The sequence below is a fragment of the Nestor notabilis genome, unplaced genomic scaffold (assembly GCF_000696875.1).
Source record: "Nestor notabilis isolate BGI_N333 unplaced genomic scaffold, ASM69687v1 scaffold7492, whole genome shotgun sequence".
NCBI classification, from domain to species: Eukaryota; Metazoa; Chordata; class Aves; order Psittaciformes; family Psittacidae; genus Nestor; species Nestor notabilis.
The window spans coordinates 42,773-61,647 of record NW_009918674.1 but is presented as its reverse complement, the minus strand read 5'-3'; the positions used below and the strand labels follow the sequence as shown (position 1 = coordinate 61,647).

Sequence of the window (18,875 nt, the reverse complement as noted above, 5' to 3'; positions counted from 1 at the left end):
GAAAAGGAACTGAAGAAGGTCATAGGGTAAAAAAATCTAAGCCAAAAGCCAACCAGTAAGCATTCAGGACTTCAGGAAGGAGTGTCTCATTTCAGTCTTGGAAGTGTTTTAATGCTTTCCTGTATAATAAGAGTGAGAGTAGCAATGTAGATGAAACACCTTTCATCTAGAATTTCTAGAATTTCTTCCTACAGGATAAACTACACCTCAGAGCTGCCAAAAATCTATCAGCCTTGCTCCTTGGTTCTCATCCTGCCAAAGTTTAAAGTTGGACTTTTTAACTCCAATGACCAGAAGCAACTCCCAAGTGCCACTAACTTAAGCCATCAAAATGAGATGCCTCCCACCAGACATCATGCAGCTCTGTAGCCTCTTGTCTTTTCACTCTTTTTAAGGAAAAAAATACTTAACATACATGGTTAGACACCACTTGAATTTTGAACTAACACCCAAAAGAGGTAAAGGCAGTAATTCACACCTCCCGCTGATGTTACAAGCTCTTTGCAAACTTCTGCCTGCACCACCTACATTCAACTTCACATTTTTGAGGTTTTCTTTACTACTTAAACAGCCAAGGCCTAACTTTCTTTAAAGAAACAATATCAAAGCTGAGACTGAGGGGAGCATCACTGAAGTCTTAAAGATCTATTTAGGTGGGATTCTTCTGGTGCTTTTCAGTTCCAGACATGGATGAAGCAAATGAGGCAGACAGAAAGGAGTTCTCTGCAGCACTGTCTGTGCTTAAGTTCTTGTAAAAGCAAGAAGTGTTTTTAAGTACTTGCACCTCCGCTAATCATAAAAGCAGGAGCACAAGCAGTGTTGTATTTTTATCACGAAGCATCCAAGAAGGCCTGGATGTTGCTGCAGAGCCAGCCAAATTTCAGCAATGCAAAGAACAGCTGCATTCTCCAGCAGTACAATTCTAAGGACAAAGTTTTGTGGAGTCAAAGACAGCTGCAACATGCTTTATGTAACTGCATGTAATTCTCATTCCACGCCCTGTTGCATGCAGGTACATTAGAGGAATTAGAAGATTAATATTGGTACGTGTTGGACATTGATTTTAGCTGCAGGTCCAGAAAAAAACTAGCAGAGCTCAAGGCCAGTGAAGCGGCATTTAAGAACTTGTTTAGTGCTGGAAACTTCCAAAAGTCTTGAGACAGAACTGTAATATATTGCAAGGACAACCCCACATTTCAGGATGAAAATATACATCTCTTACTAGCTTGGTTAAATAAGACTAAAGATTTTTGTCTCTGTATCAAGACTGTTGGCCAGACCACACTGAAATACAATATGAGTAGATGTTGATGGGAATATAAAGGAATCAATCAAAAAAATTGCTAAGTTGAAAAAGAAAGATTAAAAAAACTCTAAAGCTCAGGTCCTGCCAGAGAAAATACTTTTTTTTAACTATTGGTGTAACAGCACTATTTTCTGTAAAGTAAGTGGTCTGTTTAGGCCAGTGTGAAGATTCTGTGCATGTCTGTTTCTGATTTTCCAAGACATCAAATCATTGAAGAGTCTTTTCAGATTGGAAGCCTTTGATTTGCACGGGTTCTGCAAGCATGTCTTGCTTGAGGGCAGCAACATAATAATCTCTGAGAGAATCCTGAAATAATAGACTATCCTCTTAAATCCCATGTATGAGGAAGACATTTGGCACTGGACTGCTGGCAGGTTACCAAATGTACCTCCCAGACAACACTGAAAGATGAGTGGTCCTATTCTATCCTTAAAAATTAATACGCCAGGTCAAACTACAGACTTCTCCCCAGCAAAGAGGAATAGGTGTCTGGGATGGACCCTTCCCTGCTACATGTCTGGCACAGGAACAATGTAGTAGATATACATGTGCATCACATTTGCCAATAAAATGCTTTCTGCTCCTATCTGAACAGCATCAAGGAAAGATGTTGATACCCAACTGCTGTCACCCACCACCTCCCAAAAGCATTGCAGTGCTTTTCAAAGCTGGAGCAGGGGAACTTTATCCTAGACGACACCTTTTTTTATCTCTGCAGAAATGATCTGCCACTTTTGCAGCAGAGGCAGCAGATGGGAATGGCTGCTGCCCCAGCAGAACGATCAATCTAGCTGGAATTTCTCTTAAGCTTATCTGCTCTAACACAGAACAGAAAAATGAAAATCCTTTTCAAGAATTTTATTAACCCTTTAATAGCAGTTAGCAAGTAACTGCTCCCTCTAGAAAACACGAAGATGATTGCTGGCACAGATTTGCATGGAAGTTTGCAGAGTTACTGATTTCATAAGACACAACACTGCCTGGGAATGTCTCTGGCAGAGTATCAGGAAAGAGACATCATGTAGTAAGGATTATCAATGCTTCTTGCAAAGGGCTCTATCCTTTCTAAACTCTTTCTAAACTGAGATAGGAATTCAATTCTTCATGTTCTAGAAAAAGGACTTCTAAAAATCTTATTTCACAACTGCAGATTACCATTATAGTCCCTATCTCACAGCCCACACTCCTCCACTTTTGCCACCCATCCGCTCTTCCTCCCCTTCTCAATACAGTCTCAGAGAGATAAAAATAGTAAGACCTAAATTATAGATTTTGAGTTGGTTTGCTCCTGATCTCCTTTCCAGCCACAAAATTAACCAGTTCCTTCACCTATGAATGATCAGAAGTTAGCCTAAACTTCCAGGTGCAGCTGCAAGAACCACTGCTTTTCCTATCTCCTCCTAGGAAAGGAGTGATGTAATCTGTTACTAATGCAAGTACTCATTTCTCAGATCTGAAAGTAGATGCTAATTTGCCAAGAATCCCCGTAACTTAAAAAAATTTAAACAACAAAAACCTTTATTGGCCCACAGTAAACAAACTGCACATAGCTGCTTGCTTTCACTGTGTACAAGTAATTGGTATTCATTTCCAGGAGATCACCCTGGAATTTACTCAAGCCAAAATCCTGATCCCAGTATCATAATTCCTGCCAAGAATTCCAGCTCTAATTCTCTCTGATATGAAGACTGATGTCATCACACAATGCTAGAATGAAGGAAAACCAAACAGCATCTGACATGGTACTGCTTTAGTCCAGAATTAAACCAAGATAAACAGCTATACTCACGAAGTTAATCTCAAGAACGTTCTCTAAATCCTTTTGAAGAAAATACACTCTATCAAAGAAATAGTCTTGAGCACACCACAAAACTGTCTTTTGAAGGGTTAAGTCTTATAAAACTTCATCCAAAATAGGGAAAAAAAAAAAATCAGCCAAATTTTTGAAATAATTTTTAATTGAGCTGCTAAAGACAATTTCCAGGAACCTACCAAATGCTTTAGAAGATTTTTAGTTGAATCATAAATTGTCATAAGAAATAAAAATACTGTGAGACCAAAAGCAAGAATTTGGCAATTGTGTTCTAGATTTCCAAGTGCTTCTGATCAAGAATCACTGAATTGACTGCATTCTGAAACAAATGAAAGAACCCACAGCAAAAGAGTCCTCTAACTCAGCAAGTATTTCAAAGAGATGTTAAATATTTAGCACATAAGCTCAGATGAAAATACCTACTTTTGGTGCATTTTATTGACCACAAATTCCACTCATTCTATAGGTGCAATGAGCAATAAAAAACAGTGGCATGATTTCTCTCTAGAACATAAGGCAGACTAGTTTAAAAAATAAAACTAAAAAAATCCAGGCTACACTTGACCTGAGAGTGTTGCAGGTGAAAATGCTACTTAGTAAGATCTGTGTTAGTGGCAGCCAAGTAACAGATTCTCTCATCTACTGATTCAATTGAAATGAAAGCAATAAAAAAACCCAAAACCCTAACCTTTGAAAAAAGTGCAAGGGAAGAAAAACCCCAATCCCACTGAATCTAGCACTATATGTGCTAGAACTACTTTTGCTTCCCTCTGACAGGTGCCCCTACCCCTAGCACGCTTCCTCTTGGCCTCTCCACATAACACAGTCATGCCACTTTAGCTTGACACCAATAACTAGTACTAAGTAAGCAATAGCCTCTCTGTAGCTGTTCCCCACTGTAGGGATGAGGAAAAGGAAAAAGTTACCTGTGCCTGCCTTCTGTTGGACTGAGCACTGAAGCTACAAGTAATGCTGACAGTATTTTCCTTAAATAACAACAGAACACCCTAAGAGCTTAGAACAAAGGGTGCGGAAAGTGTGAACCTCCTAAGGGGAGTAGGGAAGGAGAAATATAGAAGGATTTGGCTTCCCGCAGCAGTTCTCTCACCTCTAAAAATAGACAAGGCTGCCTTACTTCTCTGTAGCTGTCCAACACTTAACATACATTACAGATGAGATATACAGCACCTGGCTACCTTAACACCTTTGTCAGCTCTTTACCAGATATCTAATGCAACCAAGTGTTTTTATTTCACTTTTGCTGCTGTTAAAATGAAGGCCAACAGGGGATGATCCTCTCCAAGGCACTGCTTTTTATCCTACAGCCTCCTTTGAATACCATTTTGGATTACTTTGATGAGTGTATTTTATAAAAAGGTGTCTCTGGAATAAAAAATGAGAGCTAGTCAGCAGTGAGGCTGCACAGATGTCTTACACTAAATATTCTTTAGTATGAGAATCTTTACAATTGACACTCATCTGTCACACTGAAAGACCTCAAACACATTCACAGATCACATATCAAGATACATATTGAAATGCTAGTTTGTGCCTGCAAAGTGACAAAGATTGTTGCAGTGAGGTATTCATGGAAGATGTGAAAATACATGACTCACGTTAAATGGGCAACATATGCTGATTGAATTTGGAAACTGTCCTGAGGACACCTAGATCTATTAATATACTTCCCTGACATAGCCTCTAGTTAATCCCAGAGAGTAAGCCTACAGCTAACATCATCAAGCAAGGGCAAAAGTTCAGTACCAGCAAAGAAGAAAGAGCAAGTAACCAAGTCAACTTTCTCAGACCACCTGTGGTTCCTTTTTTACTTTCTTCTCCCACCAGCAATGAGATCGAGATTCATGCAATTTAAAAAATGCTAACAACAAAACTACAGTGTCCTTAGCATCTCTGAAGTAATCTTTAACCAATGTAACTCACTTTTCCTTTAAAGATGCAAAGCACTTACATTTCTTTTAAATAAAACTGAAAATACAGTGAATAGTACCCTACAGAAAATATGAAAAATCTGTTCAATACAAATACTATCTGCCAATGACCTCCTTTTTTTTCTTTTGGGTAGTTACCTAGAACATCATAATCACTGTGTATGAGACAGCAGCTACCTTGCAACCTGTCAGCTCACCACCACAAACGGCTATGTCTAACTGAACTCACATAAATTTATATCAAAATAACAAATATAAATACATGTATTTCTACCTTGTCACCAAGCACATTGGACATATTTTGCAACACTTGTTTACTATTCACATGCATATGCTAGCATAACGACCCGAGTGAAGACGCAGTTATCTATTGTCTAAACAATGTCTACGTAATTCAGTCTCTATCCACAGGACCATGTCACTCCTCTTTTAGCAATATATGTATTCAAAATAATAAAGGAGAGAACCTGTGTGTCAGACCTCAAAGCCTTTTCAAATGTGACAAAAGAACCGACTGATCTAGATTTCACTGAAGTCTAGCATGACTTGGGGTATGCATCTCTCATTTTAGAAACCTAGGACACTCAAGTATTACCCTAAATCCAAGTAATGAGCATGCTTGTTCATCATGGAGTGGGCTACTGCCATGGTTACTGAGTGGCATGGAAGAAAACATTGGGTTTAATTGCATAAGAGGGAAGCAGACAACAGGAGGGAGAGACGGAACTTGTCCATACAACTTCAGGCTTGCAGACATTAGTATCCGGATGACTGCCTGGACTATCCTAATAGGGGAGAAAAAAAAAGAAGACAAAGCAATTCCATGGCACTGAAAAGATCTAAAAAAATAAATCAGATGTTTCAGACTGTAGTAGTGTCTATTTTCCTCTGGGCAGCAGAGAATCTAGGTAACTAGCTGGGACATAGATGTCATCACCATAGATACAAAAGAAAGGATTGGTTAGGGTAGTTCTCACTTTGCAAATAGAGCATGTATGAAATCCCAGTCACTCAAATCACTGGGAATCTTACAGCAACTTCAACAGCATCATGGTTTTTACTCACATACATTACCTAGTTTAAATTTTCCTTTTCTGATTATGCATCCTAATAAAGAGAATAAATCAATGCAAATACATTTTAGAATCTTCAGCAACATGTCAACTTGCATTTAAATCTTGCCTTATTACATCTGCAGAGGAGACATATGATAACACCTAAATAAAGCAGCATAAACAAAGCTTTGTAAACAATCCTGAGGATCAGGAGAACAGCTACCCATCTAGCAACTCAACCTATAAAAAATCAATGACGTTTAGACTTGGTTCTACAGTATCTTTAATACAAAGTATAGCCTACAGAAAGTTACGCTGGCAGGGTGGGGTGATGGAAGCCGGTAGAGACCTACATCACTCACTTTTTAATTAAGAAAACCAAACCAAACCCCAGTGTCTACAGTTTCATGAAACAAGCTCTCCATTTCCATTTTTAGTCACACCTTTGTCTCCCCATACTTGCAATTTCAGATGTTTACAAATGGCTAGAAGTCTTCTTACAAAGCAATTTACTTTGCATTCCATCATTGAATATTGAACAGTACGCTGGGGTGACATTCATAATTGTAGTAAATTAAATTCCTCATGCTAAGAACAGTTCACACTTAACATAAATAAAAATAACCAATCAATAAGAACGCTCATAATACTTGGAATAATCTAAATAGAACTATGGTTATATCAGTATCTGTCTTCAATAGGATATTAATTCCAGTTAAACCTACAATAATAGGCTTTAAAATAAAACAGGACCTGAACCAAAGACTTAAAGTAATAAATGTACTTAACTAATATCCTGCTTTTAACATTACATCTATTGTTTCAGGGGGGGAAAAAAAAAAAAAAAAGAAGGTATTTTTGGCTATAACAAGTCCTAGTCTTGGAAAATCCTAAAAATTAACGGAAATATTCAAGTGTGTGATTGGAAGTAAGCACGTACTTAAGTATTTTGCTGAGTAATGGTAATACACAATAGAGCTCAATGTCTATGGTTACATCTAGAAGTGATGGCAATTCACACAGAAAATATCATTGGCTATAGACTCCCACAGTTACTCACCACTGGAAAGAATGACTGGGTATCTACCTTTAAAAGGCAAGAGAGAAAAAAAAATTAGCTTTGCTGATTACTTCTTAATCCAGACGCAGATCCTCAGGACAAGTAAGACCTCAACTGTAATAAAGCAAGTAGCATTGTTACAACTGTTGAATGCACAATGTTTCTGCTTATGCAGCTGTCAATTAGATAAATACTGAAGACAAAAGAAACAAACCCTCTAAAGATAGGTTGAAAATTGAAGTATAGCCTCTTGGCTGTTTATTGCATCAATATGAAAGCATTAGAATGTTTGTTAGTCATTTAACACACAAACAAACAAACCCAAAAGAACAACAAAAACTGCCACAGCATCATTTCTTTTAGGGAGTGATTATGTCTTTTACCATGGTTTTATACATTCCAGCTTCCGTATGTTCCCATGCAGTCTCCAGAAGAAGGCAAAGTCACTATAATAAATGTTCACAGAAACATAGAATAGTTAAGGTTGAAAAAGACCTTAAAATCATCTAGTTCCAACCTCCCTGCCACTGCAAGGGACACCACACACTAAACGATGTCACCCAAGACTCCATCCAACCTGGCCTTGAACACCGCCAGGGATGGAGCATTCAAAACATCCTTGGGCAACCCATTCCAGTGCCTCAGCACCCTCACTGTGAAGAACCTCTTCCTTATATCTAACCTAAACTTTCACAGTTTAATCCCATTCCCCTTTTCCTGTCACTACAGTCCCTAATGAAGAGTCCCTCTCCAGCATCCTTGTAGACCCCCTTCAGATATTGGAAGGCTGCTATGAGGTCTCCACGCAGCTTCTCCAGGCTGAACAGCCCAAACTGTCTCAGCCTGTCTCCATACAGGTGGTGCCCCCCCCCCTCACCATCCTCGTAGCCTCCTCTGGACTTACTCCAACAACTCCATGTCCTCAACATAGAATGTTGAGGACACCAGAACTGTACACAGTACTCCAAGTGGGGTCTCACAAGAGCAGTGTAGAGGGGCAGGAGCACCTCCTTTGACCTGCTGGTCATGCTTCTTTTGATGCAGCCCAGGGTATGGTTGGCATTAGCCCACCTCTCAAGTGTGTCAAGGTCCCTCTAGATGGCATCCGTTCCCTCCAGCATGTCAACCAAACCACATAACATTGGCAAACTTGCTGAGGGTGCACTGAATCCCACTGTCAATGTCGCTGACAAAGATGTTAAACACTGTACACTCTGTATTCCAATAGCACTTTGCCACACCTGGGAATCCTCCCCTCTAATATTTACCCAGTTCTTCTCTAGACTGACAAGCCAGTTCACATTTTCTGGATTACAAAACACTGTATCTTTACATTTTATTACGGTTATTAGCATCTCTTTGGCATCTAAGCAACATTTCTATAAAGTACCTTGTTTGCAGGCTTACATGAAAGCTTCACAGTTAAATGACTGAGAGTTTTAACGTGTACTTTGCCCAGGATATGACAGTTGCATGAAGGCTAATACATTCATTTGCCAGTGCCAAATTAGAAAGCGAAAGAAAGCCTTACTCTGTGCTCTTGGTTTCTTTCACCACTCTTCAGAATTATTTCTTTACTTTATTTGAAAACACAGATCATTGAAGCATAATGCAAATAAGCAGCAAGCATGCTACATATCTATATAAAGCACAAACCACAGCACATATAATTTCTAAGTGTAATGTAATAGCTAATCAATGAACTCAGCAAGTTTTACTAGCGTAAAGTCACAGCTTCTGTATGTGTCACTTGGATTTCTTTCACTGAGTGTGAATTGCATTAATACCACTGTTACTTGCATAACTAAGATGTCTAGACTACATGAGATGTAACACAAACATCACATTCACAGGTACAATTTCTTCACCACTGTAGTCTGAATTAACTTCACACCTCTTGTCTATTAATGTATTTTAAGTAGATGGAAACTTTATGTTGTTCCAGGATATCTTCTCCTGTGCTTGAGCATCAAGTGCTCAATACTACATGCAAAAAGGCTTTTTCTTACCTTGATTCTTGAAAGGTATCATTCTCACTGCTTTGAAAAAAGTCAGTGCTGAGTGCTCTTTGTGTCATTCGTGTCTGTTATTCCAGAAAGAATGAGCTTGTTTATGATCTGCTCAGTCTTCACAGAAAGTTCTGGATTTCTTAGGTGTAAAATGAAGTACTGCTAACAGTGGCATTTAACCTCTGGGATACCCATATTAGTCAAAGAAAAGTGAAAGGCATAGTTTTGTCTGAAAACAGAAATCAACCTGGTTATGGGTGTAGCAACATACTAGATGCCATGCACTATAAAATAAGAATGAAGATCACACACAAGATTTTCCTTCATATGGAAGTAGCTGCCTAAATAGGAAAACTGCAACAGAAAGCAGGATTAAGCATTGTCATCCTGTTAACCAACAGACTGCAGCACCAAGAAACCTGATCCTGCTGTCTTGATGGCATTATTTTACACTGTACCAATCAACCACAGACCAGAGCAATCAAGAAGCCAGCAGTGTTTTTGCAAAAAGCTGGATAACACAGTTACATGTAAGAACCATCTCAAGTCACTGTAGTCAGTAATAAGGAATATAGGGTTGTCTTGTACCAAGACATTTCTTGGGGATGTTGGATACTTCTAATGCTGGATTTGGTATAAATATTCTAACCTGCAGTTTTCTGCCTCTTTTTAACTCAGTGTTCTTTTATCAGTGAAGAATGTCTCTGCTTGCAACACATCCATCTATAACCGAAAAAAACCCCTACCAAACCAAACAGCTCAGAACTGGAGAAGAGTCAGCTTTTCCCCCACTAAGACTATTCAATTCTTCACCAGGTCTTCTTGACAGTTGATACAATAAGCAGAAGCATCTGTCCACCACAGCTGTACACAAGTACGGCATACGAGGTCCAATACACAGCTTATAAAGAAATGCTGTTTTCACCACAGTAAACACAGACAAGAGTTCCTCCAGATGAGCTTATCTTTCTTCCCCTGAGAGGAGCCTAGTAAAGCCAGCCAACAAAATTAGATACTTGGGTTGTATAAACACTCCCTTAGATTCAGTATCTTTTAGCTCGTGCTCAAAAAAAATCCATCTCTGACGTGATATGTTTAAGCAGATACCAATTAGCCTTTTGTGAGATTGTTTAAAGTTCTGTGTAGCCTACACCCGCTACGTTTTAGTGTGCAAAAATCAAACAGTTCATATCCATTTCTGTGTAAAAGCAACTTCAACACACCATAAAGCAAAGGAATAGCTTGTTGTCTCTTTTCCCCATCCTTGGTCTACATGTGTGTAACAGAACACCAAGTCTTAAAAATTCCCAAAAGACTGATGCCTCCAACCTAAACTAAAGAGAAAAATAATTTCACTCAAAGCAGACTTCAAGATGTAGCAGAGCTTGTATGATGTGGGAACAGAAACATATTCAAGTAGTCTGTTTTCCCAATCAAAACAAAAAGCTGTTATTGTGCTTTTGAATATGCACACTGACCTCCCAAGCTAAATCACATCTTTGTGAATGTTGCTTAATGATATAAACCAGCAAGTATTTGCCTCAGCTTCTTTAAATAAACAAAAATCAGTTCATCCTGATGTGCCACTGTGTTAAAAAGTAATAGCTAAAAGAATCAGTGCTTGTCATTCTTTTTATCAGAGTTGCAGGCTGTGAAGTAGTCGCTTATCCTGAATTTGCAGAAGGTATACATGTATGCACAACAGCCTAACTTAATCTGCAGATGGCCAGTGTTTTAATAGGTTAACGTATTATTATTATTATTATTATTAAATACCTTCCATGATAAAAGTATGACCATTTATAGCAGTGGGACAAGATATTTCACTTTTATATGACTGATCTATATCAGCTATTTCCAGATTCAGATCTAACACTTGGTCTCAGGCAGCAGAGCAGTTTCACTTACTTTAAAATGCTCAGTTAAAACCTCTTCCAAGTACCCTTTTTTCCTCAAAACTGTCAGGATTAGCTTTTGGTTTGCATCAAGTGAATCACTTTTCCCTTTGTTCCACTGTGGCAGCATATCTGCAGCTTTATTACTTTCTCAGATCCTGTATCAAAAGAAGTGTATGAAATACAGCTTTTCATTAGTCTCCTTTCTGAAGATCAAATTTCAGTTGCATAATAAACAATGACTCTACATGACATAATGGGGCCTTCATGCATGATACAGCTAAACTGAAACTAAAAACAGAGAGATACATCATTATCTGCCCTTGTCTGGACATAGAGGAAATTTGTCTCAGAAAATAAGGAAACACTATAAATAATCAAAAAAATCAATGGAAAAAAGTTTTCAAAAGACTTAAAGGCCAAACCAATGTATGTTTAACCCTTAAGATGATTTCTACTTAACATATGGGATTTTTACAATAATAACTCATCCTGTGCAGGAAGACTATGTGAGAAGAACATAACAGTCCATTTTGGACGGGACACCAATGAAATATTAACAATATCAAAATTCAGGTTTATGCAGCTTTGGAAGCAGAAAAATACAACTGCTTTCAGCCTGGAAGGTTTATTAAAAGATGTCTAGCTTCAAAATCAAAGCTATTTTAACTCAATTTATCTGTGTAACCACAGAAAAGTTATAGATGTAGTACTTAAGTTTCAGAACATCTACGCATTTGATGCTTATACCACCGTCAAATTTTTAGGTACACAGAAACTCCTTAATAAGAAACTACAGTAACATAACCCACAAGTCTATATAAATTGACAAATGTTGAAGAACACATAAACAACATATAGCATGCTAATGATTTTTAAGATCACCTAGATGGTTAAAATTCTATCTACTCTCAGGTCTACCGTCACTTTAGTCCCATCATTCACTTGTTTCCTACTGGTTTTATGTGAAAAGTATGTAAGCAGCCCAATGTTAATCTTTTCTTCATTTATAATAGCTGCCTAGCTACTCTCACTTCAGCCATTTAGCAATCCTGTTATGAAACAGCTGCTATTAGTGAAAAAAGTCCAAACTGGCAGCAGTCACAGACTACTGGGAATACAGAGCACTTCAAGGAGATGTTTCTGTAACTCACAGTCAATACCCTCTGATTCATTTCACTTAGTTTTTAAAAGACCCTACCTTAAGGCCTCCAATCAGGATTATGCTTCTAAAGCCTCCGTATCAGAAAATCTGGCTTTTCTCTAGATTTTCCCATGGAGAACTTCCTGTTCCTCTAGACCAACCCATCCTCTTAAAACGTTTTTTTCCAGTCTTTTATTGCTGCTGAATCTGATTCAAAAGGGGCCCATCTGCTCCAGCTACATCATCAGGAGAGTTCTGCACTTTCAGACAGCTGCTGAGGTTTCTGTCCCCATGCAGAAGCTGGGATTGCTCCACCCACACTCTCTGCACAGAAATGATGTAAAAGAATTGAAGGATCCAAAAAACCTTTGCATGATCATTTCTACGCTGTCACTATAATGTAAACTCTCCTTTTCTCACATTTTGTAGGATCTTAATTTGTTCCCTTAATGAAATGCCCCATAAAACTTGAAAGCGCAATTTTTCCAATGCAAAATAAAAAAAAATCCTATCAAATACACTGATCTTACTGTAAATTCCATGAAGCAGTTCAAAAATCCTGGAGGGGTGATTGTTCTTATTAAGTTCTGTCAACTGCTGGAGCAGTTCCTTCAGGACTTCTGACATCTTCCTAGAATTTAAGTGACTTAACCTCCATTAAATTCTGTAAAAACTGAAAAGCAACTACCAGCAAGTATGCTTTAGAAGATGACATAACACAAACCAAACTGACAACGGTCTGCATGCCATTGCTAACCTGTAACATGCTCTGAAAATGGATTCTGACAACTTAGATGCACCAGCTTGACCTACATGCAGGTAGACTATATATCCCGTAATACCTATGACCACTTGACTCCTGCTACTCATTCAAGACTATTTTCAGAGCACAGAAACTTACAAAACTGTATTTGCATCTCTGCTTTGCCAGAGAGTCTTGACCAGGTAACGTTTACAAAAAACCCACTTAGTTTTGAACTATAGAAACTTGCAGGAAGCTTTACTTGGTTATGAATTTCTTTCTAAGTATCTCCTTTATAAGACTCCTTAAGTAAAACGAGATCAAGTTGAATTGAATTCCTGGATTGTTTTAGTTAAGATACAACTATAAAATTAGGTTTAAATGGCACAACTTTCTACCTGCATATGAACACTAGCCATGGGAATCAAACGGACTTGTAACAGTTCCTAAATTCAATCTCTAGGCAGAAGCTTTGCAAGGTGTTTACAGTGAAAGTTACTGTACTATGGAATGTTTTTTCTACCCATTCACAGTTGATTTGGAGGCAAGTTGTGCCTCATCTCTTCATTCAGCATTAAGGAAAAGTCTTTTCTTTGCACACAGTACGTCTTTACAGTATCTGTGAAGGGCAAAAGTGAAGAATTTATTTTTATTGATAACATATAAATATGAAATTTTCACAGTCACAGAAATGAATTACAGCTGAATAGTATCATCAGTTTCCTTATCAAACGTAATGCATGCATTTTAGCTCATTTGACCTTGGAAAATCTAAAAAACTAATCATTTAGTAACCAAGAAACAAAATAAATTATTAACATGTTTTAATAGAACAAAAATAAAGCTTGAGTGGACCTTGAACTTGTATTTTACCTATAATAATTCACACAAACTAATACAAATGAAATCAATGAAAAACTGTTGGAATCAAGTTTGGGCAATTTGTTCAGTTGAGGATTAGGCTCATCAAATGTGATGGCATTGATGTGAAAAAAGTGTTCTATAACATCACAAATTAAACAACAATAATAAAGTCTTCATCAAGTTCAGGGTGTAAAAATAATTTATTAGCTTTTGGTCATAAAAAAATCAGCTACTATTATCTCGATTGTTTTTTAAACAGCAGCAAATAGTTGAAAAGGTGACAATTGAAAAGTGTTCAGTAAAAAAATAAGGCAAGCAGAGTGCAAATGCTGTAGCACTACAGAAGCAAGGGTAGCAGAAAAAATAAACGAGACTTAGTAAAACATGACAATCACCAAGTTACTTCTATGCCATCTCATCACTTTAGCCAAGGAAGAACCATTAAAGCAGTATGCAAGTAAACTTGTATTTCACAACTATCAAGAGTTAATTAAGATTTAAAGCCATCCCTATGGGGTGGGGTGTGAAGTATGTCATACTGATGGTAATTTTATATTGTTTTAAGTTTGTAAAACATCATGGAATACTGAAACCAAAAGCTTGCAAGAGAACAAGCCTTGATTCTACTGGTTTTGATCAATGATCCGCTGTAAGCAGAGTTTCATGTAGGAATTTTTATTGCGTATTTCTATCACTGCGTCTCTGACAAGCTCAATGAACATTTGAGGCCAGAGCTTCTGCAACGACTCATTTTTCATATTGATGTCAGCTGCTTCTTTCACTAAGTTCTCAACGTATGTCTGGCAAAATGCTTTTCTTTCCTTGATTTCCTGCATGAGAGAACCATTACATGTTGCATAAGACAAAGGAGAAAAAGGTTAAACAAGAGCAAACCCCAAAAACAAGCACAAAGATTTAATGAACTAAAGAACATTGCGATTAGCAGGCAAAGACACCACTGCACGCTTTTTCCTGTTGGTTTTAAGTTGCACAGACCAGAGGGTTTAAGCCAAGTTTTTCTGAGTGTGGCTGCAGAGTATTACTGTACTCATAATATTCTTATTCACATTAATTTACCTGAAATCCACTGTTAAGTAGTCACATAAATACCTTTCAACAGCATTACAATTTTTCTTGTTTTCTGGAATAGCAGTCAAAATTTACAGAAATTAAGGACCAGATTACTTTCCTTCCTTCTCTCCATTCCCTTCCCAGATTTTCATGATTATAGGACAATAGTTGGAAAGTATATGTTTATCTACCTGCCCTAACAAGAATTAAATACACTGTCACAGAAAAATATGTCACTATGCATCCTTTCCACAGGTTCTCTGATGGATTCTGACAAGTCCATGGTTTCTAATGTACATTAGATACTGAAGTAACCTGAACCTTTTTGCAACTACCAACTCTGTATCTTATATCAAACTATATTAATCCCTGTTTCTGCAGAGTTTCTATAAAATGCCATAATAAGCTTTGAACAGGAAGTTATATTGGTGCTAAATATCTAACCAGTTTGATTTATGGCACTGTTAAAAATACTAGGTCATGTTTCAGACCATCAAAACAGAAGTTTTCTTAAATGAGTGATAAAGCAGACAAAATACTTTCCAGCTGTTTCATCTCAAAACCCAAAATTATTAATCAATGACTCAGACTGTCATCTCTAGCAATAAACTTATTCAATCACATTTATTATGTTAGTTTACTGCTGATGGGGAACTGGAATCAGCCTTCTGCCTATTTTACTATTCTCTTGTGACATCCTGTAATATCTACTGCCACATAGATAACACTGTAACAATGGACAAGGTGTGAACGTGCACTAGGAAGAGAAAACAATGCATATATTTAATGGACTGTAGAAATATCAAGTTTATTTTATTACAGTGCTTGTTCCATGGTGAAAGACAAGAGAATGCCTCGCTGTCTTATTCTATGCCAAAGTTTAAGAGCTACTATAACAGCTTTAGAAACTGTTTTCTTTATTTAATCTCTCCATACATGCAGCCATTGTCTCTTTTTTTACGCTATGGATCTGAGATAACAAAACCACAATGCAATAACTGAATTCATTGTTTACTGAACTTGATTTAATTTCTTGCACTACAAGATTTATACATTTCCACATAAACAAAAAGCAAATAAAGGGACAAATGTGGGAAGCAGCGTGCATATAGCTAGAACTCATGATGACTGCTCAAAGGAGACTGTGGTTGAAAGAAGTATGTTCTCCCTGAGAATAATTTCCCTCTGCCCATGCAAGCATGTTAGCAGATCACAAACTAAGACAAGCGTGACTGATGCACTTATCTGAAACAAGCCAGCTGGCAATTTTATTATTAATTACACCTAATACGTTTCCTATATATTTCTTTTCCTGTAGCACATATAAAACCTAGGAAGTGTTGTCTGAAGGTGTTCTTCACCAGTTCATTTTGGGATATATTTTTTAACATTCTAATTCCATTAGAAAATCCTAAAACGTGCAATATACATTTTTCTTTGCAAAAAAACCTGCTTGTTTTTATTTTACTAATACAGGTACATTTCATTACAAATATAAGACTTGTAGGTGAGAAGGTATTTCTGAGACTATGGCAGTGTGCAGGAACCACCTCACTGAAGACAGAAACTGACCATTATCCAGTATTCTGGCAAAGATCATACAAAATGTTTGATCACACATTTAAATATGTTAAGTAGTGATATTTCAAAACCACCATTCCCAATAGCACAACTGAAACTTGATCGCAAGATAAATTCTGTGAGTAGTAGTTTAAGATTATATGATACAGGTTGAAAATATTTTGCAATGATATACTTACCTCAAGCTTTTCCATATGAAAATCCTTTGTTGTGTAATTCAACGTTGCTCGAGCTGTGCTTTCCCCTCCATTTCTTCTGTTGTCACTACTCTCCTCACTCCCAATTCCAGATTTCTTTCCCTTTCCCTCCAGCAGATAATGCAACTGCTTCTTCCTGTGAAAAGATAATAGAGATTTACAGTTCTGATTACTAAAAGCTTTTTTAAAAATGAAGATGTTTCTAATGATTGTGAGATTTTTTTAATTTTCTCCCTTTGACCGTGTACTTTTTGAGCTTTCAAGTTTACTGCATCCTCAAGTTACTCAAAATATGCACGACTCTAGATATTCCTCCGTTAATTTGCTTGTATATAATTGACTTTTGACATATATCACATAGCATCTCCTAAATAGGAAACCTTACAGCTTAAACTTAATAGAAGTATGTATCTATAGAAGACCAAAAATAAGGGGTTTTTAAGCACCTTTTTTCTTACAGCCCAACTCTTAAATCTGTTAACTGTGATACCACCCCGTATAAAATACCCACTAAAAATAGCTAAGTCTTCACCATCAAAGTCCATAAATCTTCACCAACATCAATACAACTGCAGAATTAAACAAGCAGTTCGTTTGTATGCATGTGCCTTTTAATCTTACTCAGCAGATTTCATAAAACTTCTGTGAAAACCTCTGGCTACATGACTCAGGAGATGCTAACATTTCTGCAATAAGCAGAGAACCTATCTTGTCACTTGCAAAATATTCATCTTTTCATCCAGAAAGAATTTAACACAATAGCATGCAAAAGAATTAATCAATATGTTCTGGACAAATTACAGTTTCACTCATTGTATTTTACCTAGATTCTCCAAATAATGAAAGCATGCGATAATGTGGCAGCTCAGAGGATGCTACGTATGCCAGAATGCCAAAGAGCCTTTCTGCCATTACAACGTCATTTTCAGTAACCTGGGAGGGAAGGGGGAGAAGGGAAGAAAAAAAAAAAAAAAGTGAAGTTTCCAAATTGGCACATTCATATTTCATTACCCATGTACATTAAGAATTAACTGAAATTTGTTATCCAGAACACTGCATACAGATCTGTTCTGGGCGTATCTTCAAAACATATATCTGCTTTTACTGGCACTTTAAATGTACTTTAAAAGAAACCAAATGAGGTACTGGTGCTCGTTTTATTTCCTGTAATTCTGGAAACTTTAATGTATACACATGCTAGTTTTCATGTGCTTTATGACAGTTTTCACAAAATGAGGAATTTTCTAACTATTTCTTACACTGAGTAGCTGAAGGCCAGACATACTGATCCTGCTCCATACTGCGTGCACTTACAGAAGATGTACTGGAAAATTCCTGATCAAGTTATGCTGGAGAAACAAAAAGATTCTGGGTACCTACATGTGAAAAGGTAAATTACAGTCTCTCTTATTCTGGTAGTATCTTAGAGAAGGCGAGAGAGAAAGAAAGAGAGAGAGACAGAGAGGGCTTGGGGGTGGGGAAGAATATATTCTCTGCATTATCTCTGCACTCCCAAAATAAGTGTTTCTTCCTTATACTTCTCTAAATATCACCCATACTGTAGTGTCAACATTAAGTTAGAGATGTCTCTTTAAACTGATTTTCAATGGTTGATTTTACACATTTTTGTTTTATATAAAGAAGGTGAAAGGGGGTTAGTTTATGGTGGTTGTTACTGGGTTTTGTTTGTCTTGGCTCATAACCTCTGGAGACCATGGCCTGTGTTTCTCCTGCCCTGATGGCCAGACTATGAACTGACTTCAGCTGCCAAAAGTTTGTTGGCACAATTTCTAGACTCCTGGCTTTCCAGTGAGTGCAGAAGAAATCTTTATGATCATCTCAATCTGACCTGGATAACACAGGACAATGAAACTCACTCACTGAGTTCTTAACTTCCGGATCAAATTTAATTTCCGTTCATCTTATATTTTTGGAAAGCAACCCATGATTAAATAAACTTCAATACTCACAATATTTACTAAGAACTTCCAGACAATTTTGGTGTTCTGTATTATTCAAACTGGTGAGTAAAAAGGATTTTTGACCCAAATATATGTAATCTGATTATATTCTTGTTTAATGTTTCTATACTGTATGATCTACTCCTGCCTAAGGTATACTGCAACAGCATAATGCAGGGAGAAATTCACCAGAGAAATCATAGGTCAGGAAATTAGAAATGTAAAGTC

At 37.3% G+C, this 18,875-nt stretch overlaps 1 protein-coding gene across 1 annotated transcript in view; it reads right to left on the bottom strand.

Annotated features, from left to right (window-relative positions):
• Window positions 1-14,164: 14,164 nt before the first annotated feature.
• The window catches only part of LRRC49 (leucine rich repeat containing 49), a gene marked incomplete at its 5' end in the record, with an annotated part of 46,995 nt that continues 42,284 nt past the window's right edge, over window positions 14,165-18,875 (bottom strand). The window contains 3 exons of the mRNA XM_010009838.1: window positions 14,165-14,667; window positions 16,669-16,822; window positions 17,510-17,619. Of these exons, the coding sequence (XP_010008140.1) occupies window positions 14,461-14,667; window positions 16,669-16,822; window positions 17,510-17,619 (471 nt within the window). The remainder of the gene's footprint in view (window positions 14,668-16,668; window positions 16,823-17,509; window positions 17,620-18,875) is intronic.